Here is an 18,667-nt window from a genome sequence, read left to right on the forward strand (position 1 = left end):
TTACCCTTTGCACTACTAGTTTTTCAAAGGGTCGGATAAAGAAAAACAGGCAATCTAATCATTCTTGTAAACAGAAGAATGCAGGAATGTTGCCTTGATAAGCATGTGAAATTACACATTTTCAGAACTGACTAACCCACTCTAATGATCTCTGAAATAAAACTTAATTAAAACAGTAGTGCTCCTTTCCTAAGGTCTACCAGAATGACTATTACGGCATAAAGTAATGTCCTGGTTCTTGCACTAAGAACATGCTCTCATGGCAGTTCAGTAGCTTAATTGAACAGTATTCATTAAATAGTAATTTCTAAACTAAAGATGCATTTTTAATACAATGAGGGAAGCAGGATTCCATAAAGTTAACATTACTGATTTGTGTACAGTAACTTGAGCAACTTGTGCTGTTTTAAACATTTCTCCCAGTACATCACTGTTTGGCTATAATCATGATTTTCTAGTCATGTCAGCAGATAGCTCTGTTGGAGGAGCTGCTATAAAATTCATCTGTCATGTAATTTAAGTTTTATGTAATCTTTCACACTAGTATTAGTTTGTAAATGTCAATGTTCGTGCATGAGGAAGCTGATTGTATGTGTGTGTCCGTTCTAAATGCTGTCCATTTTTCAGAAATATTTGAACAAAAATAAATGCCAAAATTGTGTGTAGTTTGTTGCCGTGCTATATTATAACTGTTGCATGTAAATTAAACATTTTGTATCGTTGCCACTACTAGCTCGTCTCTGTACTTTTCTAATCAAGAAGTGTAAAGTAAGATCACTAACACACTAGTATCATGTGAGCATAAAGCAATTTAAATTTGTTCTAATATTCCTAAAGAAGTGTTAAAATTAACACATTACTTCATTTAAGGTCCTCTGAAAGTCTAAACAACGAATATGCATTTCCTTTTAGCATGAGTGATATGGAGACTATAAATTAACCCCAAACATTTAAATTATGCTTTGACTTGGAATCTGTGCTAAAAAAACAAACAGTATAATACATCACCTTTTTACAAAAAAGATAGCTATTCTAAACTACTATCTTTAACTTTTGCCTCAAGGTGTTGGCTCTATTCCCAATTTTTATCTACTCAATATTCCCTGCTTTCATCCATTAAATTGAAATGCACCAGTATTTTCTATTTACATAATTGCTGTAGTTGGTGCAAGAACCTTATACAGTCATGAATGGGAGAGGAGGAAATCCATGAAATCTTTTAATATGTGATCCACGTTATGAAAGTCTGAACTCCTGGGTTATACTCAATTGATAAAGGCAGGAACTTGAGCTTAACCTTATATTTTGAATGTGAGATTTTCTGACATAGAAAGTCTCCTTAATAAAAGTACTTCATACAGGCAAAATGAATCTTTTGAAGTAAAGAAAGGAACACCTAATCTTACATTTGAAATGAGAAAATAGTGGTTCAGTGGGCTCCAAAGAAAAGGCTAGGTATTGCCATAAAGTATCATTGAGGCTAAGAGTTTGACAGGATTTAAAAAGGTATTAAGTAGTCACAGGCTTGTCTACACTATCCCGCAGTTTGGATTAGAGAAGTGTTAACAGCACTGTGGGTCAAAGTGCTATGCTCTAACTCCCCTGTGCGGATGCACACTAAAATATTCCTACTTTGCATTAACGTAATCCTCTTCAGACAGGCTTACATTAATGCAAAATAGGAACCTTTTCATTCACACCTGCTGCATCCACACTGGGAAGTTGAAGTGCAGCACATTGACAGGCATTACTGTTCTCACCTCTGTAGTCCAAACCGCAGGGCAGTGTAGACCTAGCCTTAAGTGAATGGCCACAGTCCATTTAGTTAGGATAAAAAAAAGTGTTTTAAACATGTGCTTCAGACATAAATTAACCACTAAGACAAACTTTTCTTATTTTACAAATATCCATTATAGCATTTCTTGCCCCTTCCTCTAAAGTACATGTTGTGCCACAATAAACAATATCTCAAGCTATGGCGTAAGAGCTTTCAAAGCCAAGATGCGCCAGAGGAAGGCATAAAACTTTCATGCAGTATTTATGCACTATATTATAAATAAAATTGAGCACAGCTCGTGGAGCCATCTACATCCTGAAGCATGAGGGCTGAAAACTATTGCCCTGTAATTGCAAATTCTACTCATTCACAGTCTAAATTCTTTAAGTTTCTAAGGCTAGGTCTATACTACCCGCCTGAATCGGCGGGTAGAAATCGACCTCTCGGGGATCGATTTATCGCGTCCCGTCGGGACGCGACAATCGATCCCCGAATCGGCGCTCTTACTCCACCAGCGGAGGTGGTAGTAAGCGCCGCCGACAGAAAGCCGCAGAAGTCGATTTTGCCGCCGTCCTCACAACGGGGTAAGTCGGCTGCGATACGTCGAATTCAGCTACGCTATTCACGTAGCTGAATTTGCATATCTTAAATCGACTCCCCCCTGTAGTGTAGATGTACCCTAAGAAATTCACCTTGATCAAGTGGCATTACATAATTGAATTATACACATCACAAAAAGCATTTTTCTTTCAGTGTTAAATCTGCCTTCTGGTTTAATCTTATGCTTTCATTGTTCTGTACTTTCAGGGCAGGGAGTCTCTTTTCTGAATTTGTACAACACAATATGGCCTCAATTTCAATTGGAGCCTTTGGATGCCATTATAATAAATATTTAACAAGTGGATTCCTAACCTTTTTGCTAAAAATCCTTTGGCATTCTAATAGTTGGATGGAGAGCCCTTATCTCCCCTCTTCTGTGCACTTGCACAATTGTCATACTTATCTTCCTTGTCCATTTTGCATTCTATTTTCGTTTTAAACTCCTATTTACCAGAAGGCAACATCCTGCCTGGGCCAAGAGCATCCAGAATTAACTCTTTTGGGCAGGGTTGCCTGTTCTTTCATCCAAGAAGAGTGTAAAGACAGATGATAAACACCCTTGAACACTCAGGTCTTTGGCCTTTTGAGGCACTAGTCATTGTGACTCCATTTCCCTCCATGCCTCCTGGATAGCCTGTGACCTCAACAATAAGAGTTTGTTAAATTATTTAAAAACTATGGGCCTGTCACAGTGAAGTAAATGGCTGTTTTATTTGTGATCATGCCTCTAGTTTTCAATTCATTACTAAAACCAATTATAGCAGAAGGACAGAATAGGTCCTTCCTATTCTGTCCTTCCAAAACTAAAATAAAATATAGCGGAAGGACAGAATAGGTCATACTGGTGCGGGAGTGGCACTATCTGTGAAAGGGAATCTAGAGTCAAATGAAGTAAAAATCAGAAGCAAGAACCCTCCTAAGCCACCCATGGGGCTACTGGGGATTGAGATGCTAACTGAGCATTCAAGGACAATAAGCCCATTGTGGAGAAACTAAATTAATTCTTTGCCTCAGTCTTCACAGTTGAGGATGTGAGGGAGATTCCCAAACCTGAGCCATTCTTTTTATGTGACAAATGTGAAGAACTGTCCCAGATTGAGGTGTCATTAGAGGAGGTTTTGGAACAAGTTGATAAACAGTAATAAGTCGCAGATGGTATTTACTCAAGTGTTATGAAGGAATTCAAATGTGAAATTGCAGCACTGCTAACTGTGGTATGTAATCTATCATTTAAATCAACTTCTGGTCCAGATGACTAGAGGACAGCAAATATGATGCCAATTTTTAAAAAAGGCTCTAGAGGTGATCCTGGCAATTACAGGCTGGTAAGCCTAACTATAGTTGAAACTGTAGTAAAGAACAGAGTTATCAGATACAGATGAACACAATTTGTTGGGAAAGAGTCAACATGGTTCTGTAAAGGGAAATCATACCTCACTAATCTACTAGAATTCTTTGACGTGGTCAACAAGCATGTGGGAAGGGTGATATAGTGTACTTTGTCAAAAACTTTCTGAAAATCTAAGTCCCTCACCAAAGGCTCTTAAGCAAGTAAGCTGTCATGTGATAAGAGGGAAAGTCCTCTCATAGATCAGTAACTGGTAGAAAGGATAGGAGTATATGGTCAGTTTTCAGAATGGAGAGAGGTATAGAGTGGTTTCCCCGAGGGCTCTGTACTGGGACCAGTACTGTTCAACATATTCATAAATGATCTGGAAAAATGGGTAAAGAGTGAAGTGGAAAAAATTGCAGGTTACAAAGGGATCTCACAAAACTAGGTGACTGGGCAACACCATGGCAGATGAATTCCATGTTGACAAATGCAAAGTAATGCACATTGGAAAACATAATCCCAACTATACATATACAATGATGGGGTCTCAATTAGCTGTTACCACTCAAGAAAGAGATCTTGGAATCATTGTGGATAGTTCTCTGAAAACATCCACTCAATTTGCAGTGGTAGTCAAAAAAGCTAATAGAATGTTGGGAATCATTAGGAAAGGGATCCATAAGAAGACAGAAAATATCATACAGCCTTTATATAAATCCATGGTATGCCCACCTCTTGAATACTGTGTGCAGATGTAGTCGCTCCATCTCAAAAGATATATTGGAATTGGAAAAGATACAGAAATGGGCAACAAAGATGATTAGAGGTATGGAACAGCTTCCATATGAGGAGAGATTAAAAAGACTGGGACTTTTCAGCTTGGAAAAGAGATGACTAAGGGAGGATATGGTAGAAGTCTATACAATCATGACTGGTGTGGAGAAAGTAAATAAGGAAGTGTTATTTACTCCTCATAATACAAGAACTAGGGCTCAGCAACTAAAATGAATAGGCAGCAGGTTTAAAACAAAAGGAAGTATTTTTTTCAGTCAACCTGTGGAACTCTTTGCCCAAGGAAGTTGTGAAGGCCAAGACTATAACAGGGTTCAAAAAAGAATTAGATATCTAAGTTCATGGAAGATAGGTCCATTAATGGCTATTAGCCAGGATGGGCAGGGATGTAAAACCATGCTTTGAAGTGTCCCTGACCTCTGTTTGCGAGAAGCTGGGCATGGGCAACAGGGGATGGATCACTTGATGATTACCTGTTTTGTTCATTCCCTCTGAAGCACCTGGCATTGGCCACTGGCAGAAGACAGGATACTGGGCTAGCTGGACCATTGGTCAGTCCAATATAGGCATTCTTATGTAACTTTTTCAGCAACTGTCATTCATTTTTAACCTATCCCTCCTACTCTGTCCACTGGCTCAGCTATAGGGTTAATGTTTTCTGTATTTCAAATTTACCATCTTTTCTTTTACAAGTTTACATAAACCAAGTGGGATAGTTTAAAGCCTGGTTTTAGAAGCTACCTCTTGCATGAAGTGTAAGGTGTCAGACAGAACAGAGCTGAGGTTTCAAAACAAAACCAATTAAAAAAAAATCACAAAGCATCTATATTAAACCACAGTCAAATTAATGAAATAAATATTCATGAATAAGAGTTTAAACTTTCTACTATCTGTACACAGGATCACAAAACAAGAAAAAATTTGATTTTATTAAATATTAACATTTTTATCCCATCGATCGCTAGTATCTGAACTCATTTCCATGATGATTAAACCATGTATTACATTCTTTATCTCCATTTTTATTGGGATGTATGTAGTTTTCATAAAGTGCTATTTCTTTTTATATTATTAAAGTGTAAATTATCCTGAGAAAGAATTCTTCATGGATCACTTGAATGAGAACTCATTTTCCTGCCCCCTCTCACCATTGTTTATTCTGCATCCTTTTAACCTGCAGGACTCTTAATCATCATCTTTGATGGCTAGCAAAACTGTGTTTTTCCACAAGAAAAAAAAAGCTCTCTTTCCTTGGCCACATAACATATAGTGGGCACTATCTTAGTTTACTGAACTCTGTGAGCATGACAGGCAACACTTAGTCACTATGAAGTGGATGTACTAGTACTGTGCATAAAAATATAGCAACAACAAAGCCTACAATGCGATCAGTGGGGACAAAGAGCAGTCCAGAATTAATGAAAGGATAAAAACCTGAAGAGCCACAAATGAACTGGTGATTTCTAGCTTACTGCTTCAGGGCTGTAGAAAGGTCACCTACATACTTTAGTTTTAGGTGACAAAGATGAACCCCTGACAAAGTTTAACACCTCCCCCCTTCACCACCAAGAAACCTTAAATGCCAATTCTTAAAGAACTAGGTTGTGGTCCTCAGATGCTATGGAAGTGAAGTTAGTTTTGTGAAAGCTTTCATCATACCTCTTGCATGCACCCAAAAGGTATCCAAGACATCTTAATATTTAAAATTCCTTAGCATAATAGCCACTGTACTTCAAAAGTAAGATTGCACACAACTAGTCGTCATAGGTAGCACATTTTACCCTCCTGTAGGCTCCCTCCTACCTTGCTTGGACATCACAAAGCTTCCCTCTGGAGTTTTTGGATGTGCAAAAATCCAGGCTCAGGCTCTTAATGGGAAATTTGATTTCCAACTTTTAGAAATAAACCAGCTAATCAGCTTAATACATGGCTCTGCAATGGAATCCAAATATTAAACTATTTTGCTTTGAAATTGCAACTTAAATGGCAACAGAATCAAAGTGAAAAACATGCAAATGGTTACATAGCAAACAACTTAATTCTGATTATTCATTTAACTCAAGATTGTGTAATGTAAAGTTTCTAATCAATATAGGACCAGTGAAAGTTACAGGATTCCTAACTATTATATTTGTGGTCTATAGGATACTCCTACTTACAATTTTCAAACCACATATATGGAAGGCCAAATATAAATGTTTTTTACAGTTCTATTTCTAGGCTATTTAGTGGTGCCCCCTTCTACCCTCGGTCTCACTGAAACACTGATGAAATACTTAACCTAACTTTCAATAACAAAGAAGACTGATGCCAAGACAACCACTCCTTGAAGGGACAAATATCTAGATATGTTTAGATACATGATTGAGCATTCATGAAAGACTTTCCATGTTTGTTTACATATTGTCTATTTTTCTGAACACAAACCTAATAGATTCTCAGAGCATAAATACATTTAAGAGAGGCTATTTGGAGAAATATTAAAATGCATGTCAGAAATAATCATGTTCCATACCAGTCTCATTTTCCACTGAAAGAGGTTTTTTCTTTAATACAGGTGGCAAATACTATTTCATGTTTCTGACCAATCCTCAAAGTGTGTTTTACCCATTTCTGATGATTATAAAACTATCAATTTACTTCCTTAGCTCTCTAAAAGCATGGTCTTTAAAGAGAGAATTCACATGAAATTTTAAACAATGGTTCTAGGAATATACACACCACGTAGCACTCTTACACTTTTTTGAATTCAGAAATAAAGGTGCATAAGCAACCTGAAGGAAGTGCTAAGTAAAGGGAATTGCATCTGGTTAGCAAACGTCATGGTTGAATTTTACCTGGTCTGGAATAGTTTAATTCTAGTCAACAGTCAAAGTTGGCACAACCGTGACCAGATACTTGACTATCATTGCAATCTCAGCTTGAGTGAGAATTAATAGCTTTGTATATTTTTTGTTTGTTTAATTTACGAAAGAAGGACTTCCCATATTCATAGGTGCTGATCATTATGGCACAAGCAGGAGCAACTTTAATCAACCGTGGAACAATACCTGCAGGAAAAAAAAACATGTATTCACCAATTATCCCTAAATATCACTCATTTTCAGAATAAGACAGACCACAAGCTTCTATAACACTGTGTAGTATCACTCTCCGCAGCAAATAAAGTGGTAAACATCCTATTCTTAAGGAAACTGAGGCCACAGTCTTGCAAACACTTAAGTATGTAATACACTCAAGCAGTCCCAAGGAACGAATGCAGTGGTGCCAGCACTGGGAAGTGTCATGATTTTGGACCAATTTTTGCAGTTGCACCCATGACCATGTGAACAACTACGGGAAGCTTTTTATCTGAGCTGTCTGTAGTTCCCCCTTTGGCTGCTAGAGCCACCGTACACTCAGAGCAGGTACGGCACTATGGGCTCACCCCAGCCATCTAACAGTAGCCCCACTTCCACCTTTCCCTTCTACAGTACAGTGAGTGGAGGTAGGAGCTCAGAGGAAGCTCTTTCCCTGTGGACTGGAGAAGGGGCAGCTGCTAGAACCTGTATGGGGCTGTTGGGCTACTGAAGTCTGTCAGTGGGGAGCGAGTGCACTGGGAGTCAGGAGGATTTAGGACAATAGGAAGGTGGGAGTCATGAAGCAGGTGCAGAAGGAACAGATGCCTGCATTTTTGGGTGTACATTTTATATGCATGTAATATTGAATTTTCAACCTTTAATTGTCATATAGGCAATTGGTATTGGTAGATGGGGTTCAAAAGTGAGAAGATAGCACCCCTACCTGTTTTTTTTTTAATTTTCACATTATTTTTTTACTCATGTGGGCTCTTAAGTGGGCAATTCCACCATGACTACTTGAGTACAAAGGTATGCATGTGCAGAATCAGGCCCATAGTTAAAATGTGCATTGTTTTGTGGATGATAGTTGTTCATGGGAAGTAAACCTTCTAATCTGTTTAATCCATTTAACTCTCATAACAGTAAGTTTAGACTTGTATGTCACTTTAGACAAAAATAACTGCTATGCAAATTTTGAAATTCTAAAACTCCTTTTTTTGGGTTGTGCTCCTGATTTGGACTTCATTTTGGATTATATTTTGATTTTCATTTGAATTGTTTAAAATGTATTGCACTGACTTCCCACATTTTCATAAAGAACACTGAAATAGAAGAAAAATGTTGGTTTTATAAAACATAAGCTTTAAAAAAAGGAGTGCAATTAAAAGTGTTTGTTTGGATTTAAACACACTTCTGGAGTGCTTGCCATCATAGTGTGGCTGATGCATGAGAATCAGAAATAAACTTCCTACTTTGTTTACTTTTTAAAATTCATTCATCTTAGAAAATAAAAATAAACCATATAAATGAGGAGGGAAATGGTTACTAACCTTTGTGTAACTACTGTTCTTCAAGATGTGCTGCTCATGTCAATTCCATGTTAGGTGCAAGCACGCGCCACATGCAAAGTCGCTGGAGATTTTTCCCTCAGTGGTATCCCTCGGACCGGCTCTAACACCTTCTGGTGCCACGCACTCATGCACCGGTACAACAGGTCGACCAGCCCCACACCCTCAGTTCCTTCTTGCCAGCTAACTTGCCAGGGGCAGAAGGGTGGGTCATGGAATGGACATGAGCAACATATTGAAAGAACAACAGTTATAGAAAGGTTAGTAAATGTTTTTTCTTCCTTGAGTGCTTGTTCGGGTCCATTACACATTAGGTGATGCCCAAGCAATACCTGAGGAGGTGGACTTGGAGTTCATGGACATGAGGATTGCAACACTGCTCTACCAAACTTGGTGTCATCCCTAGCCTATCGGGTGATGGCGTAGTGGGAGAAGAATCATAGGACTGGAAGGGAACATGTGTTTGTCTAACCTGCTCTTAAAAATCTCCAATGATGGAGATTGCATGACTTCCCTAGGCAATTTATTCCAGTGCTTAACCACGCTGACAGGAAGTTTTTCCTAATGTCCAACCTAAACCACTGTTGCTGCAATTTAAGCCCATTGCTTCTTGTCCTATGCTCGGTGGTTAAGGAGAACAATTCTTCTCCTTCCTCCTTGTAACAACTTTTTATGTACTTGAAAACTATCATATCCACCCTCAGTCTTCTCTTCTCCAGACTAACCATACCCAATTTTTTCAATCTTCCCTCATAGGTCATGTTTTCTAGATCTTTAATCATTTTTGTAGCTCTTCTCAATTTACCCATAGCTTTCCTGAAATGTGCTCAGAACTGGACACAATACTTCAGTTGAGACCTACTCAATGAGGAGTAGGGCGGAAGAATTACTTCTCATGTCTTGCTTATGACACTCCTGCTAATACATCCCCGAATGATGTTTGCTTTTTTTGCATTACTGTTACACTGTTGACTCATATTTAGCTTGTGATTCACTATGACCCCCAGATCCCTTTCCTCAGTACTCCTTCCCAAGCAGTCATTTCCCATTTTGTATGTGTGCAATTGATTGTTCCATCCTAAGTGAAGTACTTTGCACTTGTCCTTATTGAATTTCATTCTATTTACTTCAGACCATTTCTCCAGTTTGTCCAGATCATTTTGAAATTTAATCCTATCCTCCAAAGCACTTATAACCCCTCCCAGCTTGGTATCGTCGGCAAACTTTATAAGTGTAATCTCTCTATGCCATTATCTAAATCATTGATGAAGATATTGAACAGAACCAGACCCAGAACTGATCCTTGAGGGACCATAGTCAATATGCCTTTCCAGCTTGACTGTGAACCACTGATAACTACTCTCTAGGAATGTCATGAGAAAGTATGTACTGACGACCAGGTCGCTGCCCTGCAGATGTCTTGAATTGGGATTTGGGCCAGAAACACCGCTGATGAAGCCTGAGCTCTCATCAGATGGGCTGTCAAGATGGCAGGTAGGACTCCTGTCTGCTCATAGAACGTGTGAATGCAGGAAATGATCAAGCATGAAATTCTCTGGGACGAAACTGATAAGTCTTTCATCCTGTCTGCTACTGCCACAAAGAGCTGCATGGATTTATTGAATGGCTTGGTTCCCTCCATGTAGAAGGCTAGGACACATCTAACATCAAGCATGTGGAGATGCCACTCCTCTGTATTTTTGTGTGGTTTTGGGAAGAAAAGGGGCAGGATGATAGCCTGATTATTATGAAACTGAAAGAAAGCCTTTGGGAGGAATTCTGGGTGGGGAGGTGCAGTTGAACCTTGTCCTTAAAGAACACCATAAATAGGGGTTCTGACATAAAGGCCCTGATTTCTGAGACCCTCCTGCCTGAGGTAATCATTACCAAGAACGTAACCTTCCAGGAGAGATACAACAGAGCTATGCCAGTAGCTAAAAGGGAGGGCTTGAGAATCTCGACAGGACCAGATGTAGGTCCCAGGGAGGGAGAGGTTTGCGAATTTGAGTGTAAAGCCTCTCTAGACCCTTAAGGAAGTGAATGGACATTTCATGTGAGAAGACTGACCTACCACCCACCAGAGATTGGAAGGCTGAGACTGATGCTAGATGCACCTTGGTAGATGAAATGGCTAGGCCTTATTGTTTCAGATGGAGCAGGTATCCAGCATGGACTGGAGGGGTGACTAAGTTGGTGAGAAGCCTCATTGGGAAGACCACACCGAGAAATGCTTCCACTTGGCTAGGTAAATTGCTCTAGGTTCTGAGGCCAAGGCTTTAATTTCAGAGACCCGTCTTGCAAACGTCACCGCCACCAGGAATGCGACCTTCCATGACAGGTGGGAAAAGGAGCAGGAACCCAGCAGCAAAAAGGGCGGGCCGGTGAGCCTAGAGAGGACCAAGTTAAGATCCCACTGCGGGACAGGAGCCCATATCTGCAGGAAGAGTTTCCTGAGCCCTCTCAAGAATCCGACCATCATGTCATGGGAAAACACCATCTGCCCTTGGATCGGAGAGTGAAAAGTGGACATGGCCGCAAGATACACTCTAATGGAAGAGTAGGCCAGGCCCTGGTTCCTCAAATGGAGCAGGTAGTCCAGCACAGCCTGTATGGAAGAACGCAAGGGAGAGATGCCACGTTCGGATGCCCAGTGGGAAAACCTCATCCACATGACCAGGTAAGTCAGTCTAGCTGAGGGCTTCCTACTTCTAGGACAACCTGTTGGACTCCTTCCAAACAGGTCCGCTCCTCCGGATTCAGCCACACAGCATCCACGCCAAGAGGTGGAGGGACTTGAGGTTGGGGTGTAGGAGACAACTGTGGTCCTGCAACAGCAGAACTGGTCGGTTGGGCAGGGGCCAGGAAGGGGCACTGGAGAGGGAGCCCTTGCCGAGAACCGATGGTATTTCCTGTTCTGTCTGGTAGCAAACAGGTCCACTTGCAGAGTTCTCCACCTTTGGAAGATCATGCAGGCTACCTCTGGATGGAGCAACCACTCCTGGTGAGAGGAGATGTGCCTGCTGAGCTGGTCTGCCAGCGTATTCCTGACACTGGGAAAGTGACAAGTTTCCAGGTGAATTTTGTGGCCGATGCATAAGTCCCATAGACGGAGTGCCTCTTGTCAGAGAGCTGACAAGCACACTTCCCCCTTGCCTATTGATGTAGAACATCGAGGCTGTGTTGTCTGTCAGGACTCATACCACCTTGCCTGACAGGTGGGGCAGGAAAACTCCACACACCAGCCGGACTGCTTGGAGCTCTTTGATGTTTATGTGCAACTTCGCCTCTTCTGGGGACCACATCCCCTGTGTCTGGAGGTTGCCAAGATGTGTAACCCGGCAGAGGTCTGAGGCATCCGACACCAAGTTGATGGTGCGACGGGGGTTGTCGAACGAACCCCTTTCAGGACTGTCCTGTGGTCAGTCCACCATCACAGTGAGGTAAGTATCGCCTGGGGAATGGTAATGATTTTTTCCAGGGGGGCTTGGAACTGAGGATAGACTGTCCCCAGCCATTGTTGCAGGGGTCGCATCCAGAGCCTGGCATGGTGGACCATGTAAGTGCACGTTGCTATGTGACTCAGCAGGCACAGACAGACTCTAGCTGTAGTCAGAGGGAATGTGGAGACTTCCTCGATGAGGTTCGTCAACGTGTGGAACCTTTCCAGCAGCAGGAAGGCCCTGGCGCAGATCGAGTCGAGGACCGCTTCGATGAACTCTATCCTCTGCACTGGCACTAATGTCAACTTTTTGTCATTTACCAGTAGGCAAAGAGCGCGGCACGTGGCTTGAAGCTCCGCAACATCCCTTTGGACTTGAGACCTGGAGCTGCCCTTGACGAGACAGTCGTCAAAATATGGGTAGATATGGATATCCCGATGCCTGAGATAAGACACTACTACCAACATGCACTTGGTAAACACTCTCGATGCTGTCGCCAGGCCGAACAGAGGATTGCTAACTGGTAATGTTGGGGCCCCACTGTAAACCGGAGGAAGCATGTGTGTCCTCAAAAGATCGCTATGTGGAAGTAAGCATCCTTCAAGTCGAGGGCAGCAGGGAGGGGATAATAGAAGCCATGGAAACCATGCGGAACTTTAACTTCTTTAGGTATTTGTTGAGGTCTCGCAGGTCCAGGACAGGCCATAGACCGCCCTTGGCCTTTGGGATTAAAAAGTACCAGGAATAGAACCCCTTGTTCCTGTACTCGAGAGGAACCTCTTCCACCGCACCCAGCTGTAGCAACCCCTTTACCTCCTGCGTAAGAAGACTCTCGTGAGGGGGTCCCTGAAGAGGGACAGGAAAGGTGGATCGGAAGGGGGGGGGTATAAAGGAATTGGAGCGTATAACCCTGCGTCACTGTGCTGAGGTCCCATCAGTCCAAGGTTATAGTGGTCCAAGCAGGGAGGAAAAGGGGAAAGTGGTTGGAGAACACTGGGACAGGTGGATCCGGGGAACAGTCTGATAGGTCACCTCAGGCGCACCTTCAAAATGTTTGGCCCCTTGCTTGGCATGGGTCGAGCCCAACGGCTTGGACGGCACTTGTAGCCCTTGCCTCGTTTGTGGGGCTGGTCCTGCTGAGGCTGCCTCCCCTGGCCCTGAGGCTGCTGCGGTTTGGGACGTAAAGACCCAGGGTTTTCAGGATGGTGTGGGAGCCCTGGAAGCCATGCAACTTACTCCTGCAAATAGGGCTTAGCCGTTGAAGGGCAAGTCCTGCATTGACTGCTGACCCCCAGAGGACAACCCAGAGAGGAACAGCCAGGAGGCTCGCCACATGGAGATAGTGGAAGCCATTGTGCGGGCATCAGCAGCATCCGACGCCGCCTGGAGGGCCGTCCTGGCTGTGGTCGTGCCTTCATCGATGATCGGTCGGAACTCCTTCTTGGAAGCCTCGGGGAGCGACCCTTCGAACTTGGCCAGAGCTTGCCATATATTAAAGTCATATCGGCCAAGGAGGGCTTGGTGGTTGGCCACTCTCAGCTGAAGGCTGGAAGACTAATAAATCTTACATCCAAAGAGATACAGCCTCCTCAAGTCCTTTATTTTTTGAGGGTGGCCCTGGGTTGACCTTGCCTCTCTTTGTGGTTAACCGCCTCTACTATAAGGGAATTGGGGGCAGGGTGGGAGTATAAGTACTCATGTCCCTTGGTTGGCACAAAGTACTTGCGTTCGGCCCTCTTAGAGATGGGGCCAATGAGGAGGGGGTCTGCCACAGGATATTAGTGATTTTGGAAACCCCTCCATGAAGGAATAGGGTCACCCTGGCCGGAGACGAGGAGCAAACAGAGTCCAAGGGCTCTTCCAGTTCCTCTGTCTGAAGCCCCAGCTTGGAAGCGACCCTCTTCTAAAGTTTCTGTGCATTTTGGAGTCATCTTGAGGAACTGGGTGAGGGGGCCCTGTGATAGCCTAGTCTGGCGACGACGAGGACAATGCCAATGCCGCAGGAACCTCCACTTCCATTGGTAGTCCACCAGCTTGCTCCCCTGGGTCCTCCTGGACCTGTGGGGTTTTACCCCCCGAAGCCTCACGCACCGGAGGGGGACGGGATACCGAGTCCGCTGGCCTCTCCAAGACTCCCGACACTACTGGGCAGCCTGGGAAGGTTGGGTGAGGCCGTGGGACAGGTTTCGGTGCTGATGATGTAGCCCTGCACCACAGGTACCGGGGCCTGTCCCACAGTCAGGGAACTTCACTCCATGCCGGAGGTATAAGCGGAGTGGTTGGTACTGGGTGACCAGCATCGGGAGGAGCGGTGGCTCTTGTCCGACTGGTGCCGGTCATTGCGTCCTGAAGCTGACCTGTCTGAGCAAGACGGGCGTCTTGGTCGGGATCTCGGGGACTGACGGCATTTGGTGGATCTGCATCGGGGACCTGGCGATCCACATCTCACGCTACTCAAACAGTACTGGGATGTCCAACGGGACTGGGAGCTAATACGGGCTGGTTGCCAGGAAACTCTTCCTGACTAGTGCGACCTACTGCTTGGAGACGGGCGATGAAGGCCCGGTGATCTGCGATCTCCGATACTCAAATGGTCCGGTGATCGGTACCGAGTCCTTGGAGACAATCGGGCCAAGTCCAGGAGTTCTTGCCAGGCGGCCACTCAGAGGGTCTGTGCCAATTTACCGGCGAGGTACGCCTTGATTCCCTCGATTGGTGTCCCCTGTACGGAGACCGAAGAGGGCTCCTGTGATGTTATCTGATTAAAATATGATCTGGAAACATTTTGTCTTCAATCCTGCTTCTTACCTCTGGAGGAACTTTGCTACAAACTGAAGCTCTGAACAAAGGACTGAATGACCCATCCAAGCTATGGATGTATTCCAGTGACTTGACTTAAGCCAGCAGTTTATTCCATCACTGCTACAAGCCTGAACCAACAACTTTGCCATTACTGTATGTAACTGATTCCTTTAACCAATTTTAACTCTCACCTTTTTTTTTAAATGAATAAACCTTTAGATTTTATATGCTAAAGGATTGGCATCAGCGTGATTTTGGGGTAAGATCTCAGTTATATATTGACCCCCTGGGTATGTGGCTGGTCTTTTGGGATCAGAAGAACCTATTATTTGATGAGACTAGTTGTAAAGAACCAGTCATCTCTGAATCCAGTGTTTTTGATGGTGATATAAGAACTGCAATGCCTGAGGAAACTGCCTTTATATTTTCTTGTTAGCCAGCGTGGTGAAACAGAAGTTTACTTATCTGCCCTATTTCTCAGCAGTTCCTCCTGAATTTGGCATCCTCAGTTGTGACCCACTGAGGCACGGGTACAGCTCCACTGGGCCTGCCTCTCTAGTCCTGAGGCGTGACGACTTCGGGTGGACAATCAATGGTGGGACGCCCCTCTCGACAGGGAATGGTGCTGCGTAAGTCCCAACGTGGGTTTTCCCTGAGACTGGGGTACCACTGGAGCTGGTGTGGGCGGCACCAGGAATATCAGGTTCTTCTTCGAGTGCTTGCTCATATCCATTCCATTAGGTGTGCGCGCGCCGCGTGCACGATCGTCGGAAGATTTTCTACCCTAGCAACACCGGCGGGTCGGCTGTGGAGCCCCCTAGAGTGGCGCCTTCATGGCGCTGAATATATACCCCAGCCGACCCGGCGCCCCCTCAGTTCCTTCTTACCGCCCCTGACGGTCGTTGGAACTGTGGAGCGCGGCATAGCTGTGCTCCACTCTCCCTAGCTTTGTTCTTGTTCATAGTTGTAGTTATAGTTATAGTTATAGTTCTAAAGTTGTAGTTAAATAGTTAGTAGTTTCAAGTTGTTTTAGTTGTTATAATAGTCCAGGGGACTAAGGGGGTCGTCTCCCCCTTTCTCCCCCGGCCGCGGGCTCGGGCTCATGCCCAAAGCTCCCGGCTTCAAGCAGTGCGCCTCCTGCGCTAAACCTATGCCCACGAGCGACCCGCACGACTCCTGTCTGAAGTGCCTGGGAGAGTCCCATCAAACAGATAAGTGCAAGATCTGTAAGGCCTTCAGACCCAGGACCAAGAAGGAGCGGGACTTTCGGCTCCGGCAACTCTTGATGGAAGCGGCACTTAGCCCGGACGCTCCATCGGTGCGTCAGGCCCCGGCACCCAGCGCCTCGGTGCGCAGTGCTCCGGCGGCACCGGCCACGACGACCACGCGAGTGGTGTCGGACAAGCCGCCCCGGCACCGGACCTCGTCGGCACCGCAAGCGCAGCAAGTGCCTCGACGCCGGTCATTATCCCCGGGGCATAAAAAAGCCCATAAGACGGGGACCTCCGCGCCGAAGACGCCGGCTCCCCCAGTGCCGGGGGTAGAGCCGCGTCCGCCGGTGGAGCACCGGAAACAGGTGCCTCCAGCACCGTCGACTCCGGCACCGAGGCCGTCGAGTCCGGTGCAGATAGTGTCTCCACCGAGGCCGGCGGTGATACAATGCCTCCCGTCGACTCCAGAGACCTTCACGGCGGCGAGAGACTTAATAGCTCTCACGGAGCCGGCACCGCCTCAACCACCGGCACCGACGGCACCATTAACTCGCCCGGTCCAGTCGAGAGGGAAACCTGCACTAATCCGCCCTCCATCACAAGGGCTGGAACCTCGGCACCGATCCAGGTCCCGAAGCAGGTCCCCACGCCGCTCGCAGTCCCGGCACCGAATATCGCCTCGGCACCGGTCGTACTCGCGGCCAAGATCTTCTTCGAGACAACGCTCTACGTCTCGGCGCCGCTATGATCGTCGGCACCGATCGACGTCGAGACGTAGTTCTCGGCACCGCTATGGCCGATGCTCGACGTCGAGAGGCCGCTCCCGGCACCGGGCATACTCCAGGTCCTCGTCGAGGTCCAGATCTGACTCCCGGCACCGACGAGGTCATCGGCACCGATCGCGGCCCCGGCACCGATCGCCGGCACCGCGTAGAGATAGATCTCCGGACCGGCACCGTGCGGCACCGCAGACCGCGGGAATCGCCTCGACGCTCTCGGCACCGCCGTGGCCATCGAGATCGGTATCCCACTCATCGGAGGACCTCTCGAGATCGGCATATCCCCCTCAAGGGCAAGCCGAGGAACAGGACTTGGGCCATTGGCGGGAGAGGGCAGAGGACCATTCTCATGGCCCATCTCATTGGTCATTCTGGACCCCGTGGGCGTACCATCAGGAGCAAGGGGCTCCAATACCCTCGACCTCTCGCTCGGGTCATTCCGTTAGAAGGGCCCCGGAGTCCACAATCTCTCGGCCTCCGCCAGGGGACATGGAGGCTTCCGTGTCCGTACCGCCTGACGCCCTGGACCCAGGCGCAGGTGACGCTCCGGCCCAGGAACAGGAAGACCAGGACCAGCCCTTGGATCCCGTTCCACCGGAGGCATCTTCCTCTTCTTCGCCGGACGAGGCAGTGGCGGGCACATCGTGCACGGGCCCACCTCCAATAGATCTTCGGGCTCACCAGGATCTCCTGCGTAGGATGGCCCGTAATATGGACCTGCAGGCGGAGGAGATAGTGGAGGTGCACGACCCGATCGTGAATATCCTTGGAGCGGATGCCCCATCGAGGGTGGCGTTACCCCTGATCCGCACGATCCAAACGAATGCGGATACGATATGGCAAACTCCTGCCTCTATTCCTCCCACAGCGAGAGGGGTGGAAAGGAAATACTTTGTCCCGTCTAAGGACTATGGGTACTTGTATACCCACCCCAAACCGTGTTCACTGGTGGTGGAATCAGTGAATGCACGAGAGCGCCACGGCCAGCAGGCTGCAGCGCCTAAATCAAAAGAGGCTAAGCGGCTTGATCTGTTTGGCCGTAAGGTTTACTCAGCCGGAGGGCTACAACTTAGAGCGGCGAACCAACAGGCGCTACTGAGCCGCTACAATTTTAACTCCTGGAACTCCATGGGGAAGTTTAAGGAGTTGATTTCCCAAGAGTCCAGGGAAGAGTTTGGAGCCATGGTAGAGGAGGGTAAGAAGGTGGCTCGGACCTCCTTGCAGGCCTCCTTGGATATAGCAGACTCGGCTGCGAGGACCATGGCTTCGGGTATCGCTATGCGGAGGATCTCCTGGCTTCAAGTTTCGGGTTTGCCTCCGGAGCTGCAGCAAACCCTACAAGATCTGCCCTTTGAGGGACATGGTTTGTTCTCAGACAAGACGGACTCTCGCCTGCAGAGCCTCAAGGACTCGAGAACAATCATGCGCTCCCTGGGGATGCATGTTGTGGGCCCTCAGCGCAGACCATTTAGGCCGCAGCCTCAGCGCTTCTACCCCCCCCCGCCTCGTCAGAGACAAGACTCGG

The 18,667-nt window shown here is 46.0% G+C and overlaps 1 protein-coding gene across 1 annotated transcript in view; it reads right to left on the reverse strand.

The window, feature by feature from the left end:
• Window positions 1–5,558: 5,558 nt before the first annotated feature.
• The window catches only part of SLC25A40 (solute carrier family 25 member 40), an 84,474-nt gene continuing 71,365 nt past the window's right edge, over window positions 5,559–18,667 (reverse strand). Inside the window, exon 12 of the mRNA XM_034760384.1 lies at window positions 5,559–7,552. Coding sequence (XP_034616275.1) covers window positions 7,419–7,552 — 134 coding nt within the window. The 3' untranslated portion in view covers window positions 5,559–7,418. The remainder of the gene's footprint in view (window positions 7,553–18,667) is intronic.

This window comes from Trachemys scripta, chromosome 2, assembly GCF_013100865.1.
Source record: "Trachemys scripta elegans isolate TJP31775 chromosome 2, CAS_Tse_1.0, whole genome shotgun sequence".
Lineage (NCBI taxonomy): Eukaryota > Metazoa > Chordata > Testudines > Emydidae > Trachemys > Trachemys scripta.